Source organism: Crocodylus porosus, unplaced genomic scaffold (genome assembly GCF_001723895.1).
Source record: "Crocodylus porosus isolate Cpor-Errol unplaced genomic scaffold, CroPor_comp1, whole genome shotgun sequence".
Classification (NCBI taxonomy): Eukaryota; Metazoa; Chordata; order Crocodylia; family Crocodylidae; genus Crocodylus; species Crocodylus porosus.
In genome coordinates this window covers 72,888,839-72,899,527 of record NW_017728886.1, presented here as the reverse complement: position 1 = coordinate 72,899,527, position 10,689 = coordinate 72,888,839, and the positions used below count along the sequence as shown (strand labels likewise).

General features: G+C 40.2%; 1 protein-coding gene across 1 annotated transcript in view; it reads right to left on the bottom strand.

Moving 5' to 3' along the window:
- Positions 1-10,689, bottom strand: part of STT3B (STT3B, catalytic subunit of the oligosaccharyltransferase complex) — a 102,341-nt gene that overhangs the window by 9,491 nt on the left and 82,161 nt on the right. The window contains exons 8-11 of the mRNA XM_019533411.1: positions 8,636-8,793; positions 6,614-6,825; positions 4,148-4,335; positions 3,494-3,665 (exon numbers count right to left, since the gene is read on the bottom strand). Coding sequence (XP_019388956.1) covers positions 3,494-3,665; positions 4,148-4,335; positions 6,614-6,825; positions 8,636-8,793 — 730 coding nt within the window. The remainder of the gene's footprint in view (positions 1-3,493; positions 3,666-4,147; positions 4,336-6,613; positions 6,826-8,635; positions 8,794-10,689) is intronic.

The following is a 10,689-nucleotide window of genomic DNA, read 5'->3' as shown; positions in this document are numbered from 1 at the left end:
CTGCCAGGAGTGACTAGAAGTAACGGTCACAAGCTGGCAGAGGGTAGATTCAGGCTAGATATCAGGAGGCGCTACTTCACAGTCAGGGCAGCTAGGATCTGGAACCAACTTCCAAGCGAAGTGGTGCTGGCTTCTACCCTGGGGGTCTTTAAGAGGAGGTTAGACAAACACCTTGCTGGGCTTGTTTGACCCCAGTACTCTTTCCTGCCAAGGCAAGGGGTCAGACTTGATGATCTGCTCAGGTCCCTTCCGACCCCACTAACTGAAACTATAAAAGTTTTTGCTAGCTATGGGCAGATACAAAATAAAAATCTGCATGCAACTTGCAAGAGGCAAAACAATGAGCAGGCTTGGCTTCCCAGTTGCTGTTACTCAATTACTACAAGGAAGTAGCTTTTTTTCTTCATTCTGCCTTTCAAAAACAAGATGCACATTGTATTCCAGGGCACGTTGTATGCAAGAACATACATACAGTATATATCATGCAATAGTTACTTCTCATAATTTCTCAAGAAAGAGTGCAAATATGGAGATGAGAGGCACTTAAGGAGTCACTACTGCAGTGATGCAAGTGCTTTCATTTACTGTTGAGCTGCCGGCATTTGAAGTACAGCAAGGCATCACTGAAGCAAACAGAGTGTTCTTATGTACAACTGCTTTATAGACCTACACCCAGAAAAGTTCGTAGACAACTGTTACGGCTGCAACACCAAGCACTTAAAAACAGGAAATGACCTAGCAACCTTAACTTATAATACAGTCTTTATGTATATAATCAGATTTTAATCCCTTTCTCATTCACTGAATGGGTAGAGTCAATGTTTCTTTGTGCCCCCTCATCATTTAATTCATGGAATCTAAGTCCTGCAATGACCACAAAATAGAACAAAATGTGAGTGTGTAAAGGTGTGCATACGCTGACAGCCTTTCAAACAGCAGTGTTTGTAGGGGCTGCACATCTACTCTCAGCCATCTTGTGCTCCCATGCAAGGGCTTTAAAGGGCCAAACAGCCACAATCTTCTGCACGTGTTGCTCAGGATGCTCTCGGTTTTACTTAGTCCATGGCCTAGTGCTTACAGCATTGTCCTGGGAAGTAAAAGACAAGTTCAAATGCTCCCTGAGTGTGGTCGACCTGGGTTTTAAGTCTCACAGGCACACTGGACAAGCACCATCATCACTAGTCCTCTCTCAAGGAGGTCAGTCCTGCTGCTGTCTGTCAGGTTCACTAGTAGACACCTTTTCCCAGTGAACTGGATTCTAATAGGATGCCTCTAATCAGTGAGACTAGTTGAATCCTAGCCTGACAGAAGCACGTTAGGCTGTCTAGCAGGATGCCCACTGCCAGAATGGAAAAGGCAATGATTCCAGATGTATGTCATCTTGGGTAGAATGGTTACTGCAGAATAGGAAATGCTTCTTGCTGCCAGTGCCAGAATGAAAGAGCTACATCTCTCCACAGGTCAGACTAAGATCAGCCTCTGCAGGTGCACTAGACTGGCTACTAGAAGTATGACATATTTTGAAGGAGGTTTATGTGTATTGACCTTCTGTTGTTACAGATTTGAACTGGTTTCTGATCACTTACACCAGTTTGTTTAATTTCTGTCCCTAGCCTCAATGTCTAATTGGAGGAGATATACAGGGGAGGGTCTGACCTCAGTCCAGCATTGTGCAATATATTCATTAATAATGGAGACGCATCTCATGGATGTAACTGACTGCACACTTAGCAAATTTACAGATGACATCGGGCTGGATGGAAGGTAGGATTAGGATTCAGAATTACCTTGATAAATCGGAAAAGTGGTCCAAAATTAACTCAGTAAGGACAAATGCAATATCTTGAGTTTGGGATGGGGCTACTACATACAGACTGGGGAATCACTGGCTAAGCTGCAGAAAAGGACATGCGAGTTATAGCGGACCACGAGATGAGTATGTGCCAAAGGAGTGCTCTCATTTGAAAGAAAGCCAATGCTATATATACACTAAGCTGGATTAACAGCTTGCAAATTAAAGGAGGTGATTCGTTCACTCTTTGGTGCTAGTGAGGCCTCACTTGGAGTACAGTGTCAAATTATGGGTCCTGTACTTCTAGAAAGATGTGGACAAATTACAAAGAGTCCAGCAGGGAGCAACAAAAATGACTAGACGTCTGGGAAACAATTTACAAAGAAAGGCTGAAAAATGGGGTTATTTGGGTTAAAGGAAAAAAGACTTTGGGGGATGAAAATAAATAGTCCTCAAATACCTAAGTAAGGATGGGTGGTATACAGAGGACGGTAATACACTATTTTGTGTCAGCAGGGAACAAGGGTCTACAACTGCATTTAGGGAAATTTAAGTTGGTTACAAGGGTAGTTAGTCTCTTCGATACACATCAAGAGAGGCTGCTGGGTTTGCATTTGTGATATATATATTTTTTTTAAGTGCAAGTTAGATAAATACTCATCTAGGATGGTTCTGGATGAACTCTCTTAAGCCTGCCTCGACTAGATTATCTTCTGTGGTCCCTTCCAGCCCTGTTTTATATTATTTATAATTTTCTACCTCCTTCCTTATAGTAGATGTACAGGCAAAAGCCTCCTTCACTATGCCACCCTACTGCAAACTGCACCCGGCGTGTTCACTGAATGAAGCAGGGGGCTGAGAAAAAAATGTATGTGATCATGTAAAGACTGTATCATAACACCATGTCTGAAACAGACAATTTGAGACCAAACAGTTAGAGGATCTTACAATGGGAAACCCACCAACTCACAGAACAATTAGGGAAATGCTTTCATCCTTCCTAGTAGATACAATGACTAGCATTGTGGAAGAGCTTCAAATTTAGATATCTAAAAATTTACGGTTGTAGATGATTTTGATGCACAGCCTTAATTCTCAGTTTAATCTGTACTTAAAAAGATTTTTTTGGTGGAGGGGGGGGAAGGGAAGGAGGTGAAATGACATCAGGATTGAAGATTATCCTGTTCACTGTTTTAGTGCTCAGCAACAGTGTCAACTGCTTTCCTGTTTTCACTGCTGAGTACAGGTTTCCCTTGCTTTATGCAGGTTCTGTATGTGAGAATTCACTCTTATGCGATAACCCTCTTTATACCAAAAATTTGTTATATGAAAGGTAAATTCACTCTTATGTGACTAGTGTGGTGCATTGTGGGAGTGATGCGCACCAAAATACAGTCTCCTGTGTAGATCTGTGCTCCTCACTTGTTGTTTGTGACACGTGTTGCTTTAGTTGTCACCCCCATTATGATAGTGCCCTGTGCTTGTGTGTACTGTCTGCTGTTGGTGAGTACCAAAACTGTCATGTAAAAGTGGTAGAAATGGGTCTGAGGGGTCAGTATAGTTAAGGTCTTGGAACATAACCCTATTTGTTACATTGTAAAGTGGGTTCCCTTTACGCGATTTTGAGTTATGTGCTGTTTTCCAGGAACCCATATACAACATAAAGCAAGGAAAATCTATACATAATATCACCATCCTTACCAGGGCTATGTGGCTGTTGTTCCAGGTATTATTATCAACTAATGTAGTCCGATTAGCCATTCCAGCTATCTGGTAGCCATAGTCCCACCAAGACATTACTCTGGCATGTTCATCTGTGTTTTGTCTCAACCAGTAGTAGGCCTCTCTAAAATCATCAAGAATGTTCCGAGTGCTGAAACAGAAGCATCAAGTTAGTCTATAATTAAGCTTGTTAGCAACATTAAACTACTTTAAGGAGATTCAGAGGTTAGATCTGCTCGTAGCTCTTTAACTTGAAAACCAGCAACTTCTCCAGAAGTTCAAAACAGTATTTTCAACAGTACATTCAAGCCATTAATCCATGCTTGAATTAATAGCGAGTACTTTCACTTATTTTTAGGACGACCTTATTTGGAAACAAATGTACACAGTGTTTTTAGCTTAGAATTTAGCAAAAAATGGGTGTTTTTTTTTTTTCAAGTCCTCTGAGGATGTACTTAAACAAACAAAATAACTCCTGCTTAGAAATTTACAAAAGATCCTTTTGAGATGCTAGAGTAGTTAGAAATTGGTTAAATCAAACTTCTACGGTTACAGAATTTTTAAGTGGAAAGCAAAACAACTCGAGATACAATTCTTTTACAAACTGCTATTAAATAGGCAGCATTTTCTTACCCATCGTGATTGTATGAGGCCAGAACCACACTAGGGCTGGAGTATGCATTGCTGGTTACCCAGGTGCAGTGGACAGCAAACATCATTAATAACATGAGCATCAGCATTGTAACAATGCTTTTAATATTGGGACCCAGGCCTTCTTCTGTTTTTTCCTGTTCAGATACATGTTTTCTCACTTTACCTGCCTGAATGAGAACAAGTTGAAATTTGAAAATATTTCCATCAATGTCAATGAATCTGACAGCTTTCACTTCACCCCTATCTCACAGTATCAGGCACCTAACAACCCAGATTAAATTGTTTGCCAGCAACATGTAAAAATGGATTCTTATTAGCAGAAAGTGCTTATATCACAAGTTTAAGAGTCTAGGCTGATGCAATGCTTCAGTGCTGAGCAAAAATAAGTGGTGAAAAAGACCGCTATATTTAAGAAGAATTACAAAAATAACTTTTTATTAAGGAGAGGTTTGAGACATTTTTTTCTTACAGTCAGTTTTTACCAATATGCAGAATATGGATTTCTGAATTCTACACTGAACATGTTTGGTTATGTCTGAGGAGAAGTCTGAATGCCTTTCTGGGGCAGGGTTGGGTGTGGAGGAATAACTGGAATATTTGCTGCAAGAACTATGAAGAGAAGATAACCAACCTCCTGTGTCACAAAATGGAGTAAACCAGAACCATAAAAACTGTTCTTTGCCATTTACCTCCAACAGAAGAAGAGGCCATAAGGCTTATGAACAAGATCTTCCTATAAAACACAATCTCTACTATAGTGCAGAAGAATAAATGTCAAATTCCTGTAAGTGTTTGCCTCTTAAAGTAACTAGCAGTGTTGGTTTTGCCAGGTTTGAACTGCAGCCATTTAGGCAAGACTCTCTTGGACAGACAATGGGAGAGCAGTGAAACAATAAAATTTATAGTTAATCTTTCCCTCTAAATTTAGATTCAGGTACTTATACAAGGCCAACTGAAGTCAGTGGGAGAATTTCAGACTGTGCATCAGGATGTCAGAGAAGATGTACAAACATGCTCTTAGGATGCTCAGATGGCATCCTGTCCCCCACAAGGGTCCCCTAAGGGTCTAATGCATACAGGTGAAAAAATACAGAACTGTGCAACCAGTCTTAATGATAATGCACAACTATCTACCACTGAACAAGGACCAATTTCCTCGGGCCCATATGAGGTTAGAGAAAAGTAACAGTGGCAGCTGAGAGGGAGAGAGCCATTTATTTAAAGCACAATTATTTTCAGTATATCAATGCATGTCACCGCCCCCCCCAGGTGTTTAACAGTAAATTATATGATGACAATGATACAGGCTTTTAATGGTATTTTTATAAAATATCTTTAAAAATAACATGTAAAATTGTCTCTGCTCTGACTTGCACAGTGCTTCTTAAAAACAGCTGGAGGAGGAATGCAAGCCTGCCCTCCAATCATATTTCTGTCTCTGAACTTCAGTGTGCATACTAAGCCAGAATGTGAAGGTAGATGCAAGCTCCCCTGCTCATCTATCCTGACCTACAGCTTTTTATTCCAGGCCTGTGCTTCTCCAGAAAAACAAATGGTTGTGTCACACTATTAAAAACCCACTAGCTTTATTTTTAGGTTCAAATCCTTCTGTAAGTTACAAGAGATCAGAGTTAAAATGGATGAACAGAGTCATCTACTGTGTTACATTTAAACTTGCACATTTAAGTGTAATGCTTCAAAAACACTTCAGAGGTTTGAAGAAGACAGAAATTGGCACCTTCCAACAAACTGAATCTAGCTCACAGAGAGACTGGGTTCAGCCTGCAAAGGTCTTCACTGCCACAGGAGATGGAGAATGGTGGTGAGATCAAGCACAGGCAAATCAGGTGCTCTGGGGGCTGGAGATTTGAGGCCTGCAAGCACAGGCCAGGTTGCAAGCAGCAGGAAAAGGTTGCTGATCCCTGGAATAGGGTTTTTCACCCATGAATCAACAAATGCATATGGCATTATATCCTTTTCATAGTGCTTTAACAAGCTACAGCAATCTTAACTTCAGCATGGGAAAATGAGACTTGTAAAGCTGCGAGTCTGAACTATTGTACCTCAGACTCTTCTGCTTTTTGATACTAATACAATAAAAGATCATAAAACATCAGCAATGCTTCAATATATGGCTGGACAAACAAATTACCAAGTTAAATGGCGAGGCGTACAACTTGCTATGCATCAGCTACTCTGTGGTACTGTGTGAGTCCACTCCTATCCTGCAGCAATGGTATGCTAAACCGGGGCTGTCTTGAACGAATCACAGCTAAGTTACTGCAGTTTAGCCTCCCCTTACCACAGGACAGAAGCGAATATATAAAAACAATTACCACAGAGCAGCTGATGCAAACTAAGTTGCCTTTCCAGCTCTGCAATTTGTTGATCTATCCATACCAAATCTCTTTTTTGGGGTGAGGGGGAAGGGCAGGTGGAGCTCACCTTGTCATACAGGTTGCCTGGGTTTCTTTTGTCATCTTCATCACTGCTGTCTTCTACTGGTGGATTTTCCCTCTTCATATCATCACCCAAATAGTGCTCAAAAACATTGGAGAAAGCAATTGCTGATAGCATACAGACCACTGGAGTCAAAGTCAACATCAGACGAACCATCACACCAGCAAAGTAAACAGCACTGATTGCATATAGAGCAACTGCAGAGACACAAATTCACTAATGACACTCAGAAAGTGTTCAATTATTCTTGAAAGGAGATAGCAAAAGATTTACATAGCAAGTATAAAATTAGTCGCGGAAATAAATATAATGACTTCTAAAGTGGACGAAAAGAAGAATCACAGTGTATGGATCATGTTTAAAGCATGCATCGTATTAAGTTTCATAAACACTTACTGAATAGTTTAGAGATGTGGTGCAATCAAATGCATTGCTTGCAAGCCCAAAAGGCTTCTTAAAACGTAGCTGGGCACACTTGCTGAGAATATAGCCTGATTTTGATATGTACTGATAATCTACTGCATTTCACTAACAATTTATTTTCCAAGAAAGCACGTTTAACAGTGCTGATGGAAAAATGTATTTCTGTGTAATTCTGTTTGATAAAAAAATACATTGGAACAGTTGTTGAGTATTTTTTGAAAAAAAGGAAGTACTTATATGACGTCTATATTAGTGTGTGTGCGTGCGTGTATATATGCAAACATATACATATATATCATTTAAATCATGGTATATACCATTACTTTGAAATGTGCAAACAATGGGGTACTTGTCCACATCACAATGCCAAACGTACATGTTAAACCACTTCTAACGGCTTTCCCAGCACTATTCTAAAGGAAGTGTCCTTGGAACAGTGTGAGCTGACATTCCCTGCCCCCTCCAATGGTTACACTACTAAAAATTATTGAATAATTTTATAATACTATTTTTCTTGGGAAAATATCATCCCTGTGGATAGAAGTCATAAAAATCATAGGACAGAACATTGTCAACCCATGTGGAGCATGCTGTAAGCTAACAAATCACTATTATGGAAAAGGTTCGTAATGGAAATTATCTTAGAACTTAACTAATTAAATCTGGAAATACTCCAGTTCATTAATGGAAGACATAATGCAAGTCTGCCCAGTATTTATAGGTGAGTGGTAAAGCTTCTTTGCCCCTTTATGTTGAACTGAAGATTTAAAATAGTACTGGGACCCTAAATGCCCTAGCTAAGGCCAGAGAAGAATTTTCTTGGTGAAGACACTGAAACACACAGGCATAAGACTGTCTTTAAAGGACAGCTTAAAAGCTCTTGAAGTACATAGTGTTCCAGGGTAACAGCAAGCAACACAGCTGACATTTCAGGCAGTGCTTCAACTTATCAACAACTGTAGGAGACTGCTGTAACTGTCCGCAGGCTTCTCACGCCCTGGGAACAACCCACAAATATAGAAGTGCAGAGGTGGCTTAAAAAAGTCACCTTGGCGCCTGGCTCTGGGCATAGAAGTCTGTATACAATAGACTCCTTATAACCCTGTTTATAATAACCCCATGCTTTTAAACCATCCTGAAACCAGGAACCATTTTTTTCATTATTAGAATGCAGCAAATTGACTAACCCTATTATAGTGAACACCTAATTTTAACAAGCTTTGCTCCATGTCCCATGGGTACTAGATGTAACGAGGCTGTATTGTTGCTCCTGGTGCTTTGCAGAATTTTACTGATGCTTTGAGAGATCATTTAATGTTATACCAGCATTGCAGCTGCTAAGCAGAATATCGATAAGAAATATTTTCAACCTATCTTTTGAAAAATAAGTTTGTTTGCTATAAATTGCATATTAGTAAATTGTGTGGAATATTACTTGGTAACAGCAAGCTTTTCAAACACACCTTTAACAAAGTTTCAAAGCCTTCTTTTAGTAAGGAATGTATACTTGCATTATATGAACAGAAAGCAGCCCTTACATGAAGACAAGATTCTACACAGCAATTTTTAAATGAATTCTCTTACCAAAGACTCTTTCGTCATTGATGTTTTTGATACAGAACCACAGCCCTGCTGGAAAAGTACACACGAGAATATGCAGATCAAAAAAGAAGGAAACCCATGTTGTAGGCTGATGCTCTGACACAGAGGCAATGATCGGGATGTGAATTTTCGCATACCTTGTTTAAAAAAAATTCAGTTCAAATTATTTTGAAATGGTGAAGTTGTCAAAACTGTATACATTATGAGTTCTGAAGTCAATTTAAAAGAAGCGTTTTAAATTACAATGTTAAGACTCTAAACAAATATCTGAAGCAGTTTTTTTATGCACACATACTGGACCTAGATCTGATGGCATTCAGAAGATAGTCAAGACAGATTCTTTTCTGGTAAACCTCAATATGAAAGGTGTATTTCTATGATAGTCCGTATTATTTAATATTTTACTTTGTCACCCTGGCCAAATACTAAGCAGATTTAAAAGAATCACATACTTATGTAGCTTTACAAAGCGCTTTTTTTTTCCAGATATTAGAAATGTGTAATTCATCTGAGCGACTGCAACACATCTCCTTAAGTCCTTGATGCTAACGGTTTCAAAAAGTGTTCCAACATATTTCCATTATTGCAGGGAATGAAGCTGAGAGGTTAGGTACCAGGGCCAACCTTAACCATAAGCAAACTACTCAAGAATGCCAGCAACTGCATCCCTGGGGGCACTGAAACATCCTACAATTGGAAAACTACATAAACACTAATACCAGGAGTGCTCAACCCTAGCCTATGAGCCAGATCCAGCCTGTGGAACTGTCATCCAGCCTGCCACACTCCCCACCAGTTTGCAAAGCTGACAATGGAGAAGTGGTGGCAACGTTAATTGCTGTCCCTTGTTGCCCAATTCCTGGACTTGTGAGGAGCCTGGCAGACTGGATAGCATGGCCTTGCGTGCTAGAAGCATTGCAAATTATGCAGGGCTGGGGCGGCTGAGGGCCAGATCAAGGTGCATGGGGTCCAGTCTGGGCATGCAGGGCCCAATCCTGCATGCTAACCCTGTGAAGGATCTGGCTCACAGGCAGGTCCCACACCACTTATCTAGCCCATAGAGCCCAAAGATTGAGCACCACTGACTACTACTGTGCAGACAAGGACAAACTGCATTTAATATTAAACATCAAATATTTGTGATTAACTCTAGGGCTAAACACTAGAAAAGTTATCAAACTTATTAGTCTTTGTCTGTGCTGAGAACAAAATTGTTTTAGTATCATGTTCATGTGTTTTAACACAGGACATTTTTCTAATATGGGCTATGTAAGACTAATATGGGCTATGTAAGTGGAAGATCATTCTACTTATGGGCACAGCAATCACTGTTCTTCATTTGAACTTTAAGATACTCCTATTGACATCAGTTCTATTTTGATGGGTTTAACACAACTTGACTCACTTTAAAAGTAAAATGTAGCTGGAGTTAAGATTTTGGGAAAACCAAAGTTATAGGTAGCTTGAATTTCAGTGTCCCCAGCTCTTGAAGTTAAAATCATGGTTCTACCAAAAGACTGTTGCAGGGGTTTCTAGATTTCTTTTTTGGCATACAAGGTTCACTTAGGTATAACATTTGAAATGCTTCAAATGCAGATTCAACTTAAAGAACTTAAAAAATAGAGCACCTCAGCTGTAGATAGAGAAACAGCCTCCTGAAGCACCTCCTGACTTGAGCACTTTGGATCCACTGTGGCTGTATGCAGCAGCTTACTTTTCAGCTAAGGGACAATGATAGGGGACTGCTGAATTCTGCAGCTCTGCTCTGCTCTCACCATCCTATCAGGTCTTCTGTGCATTTCACCTCTACTCTCTTGGAGTGCCCTCCCTACCCCTGCTGGAATCAGGAGAGGCCCAGGGCCCCTGGTCTTCCAGTTCCAGGATCTCTCCCATTTTCAGTGCAAGGAGGGGAAAGGGCAAGAGGAGAGCACTTTGGGAGAGCAGAGGCAGAGCACACAAAGACAGTGGTCACAGGGGCTCCAGGCACATGTTTCTTTATGATACAAAGAACATGCAACAAATGCAATCTTTGCAAC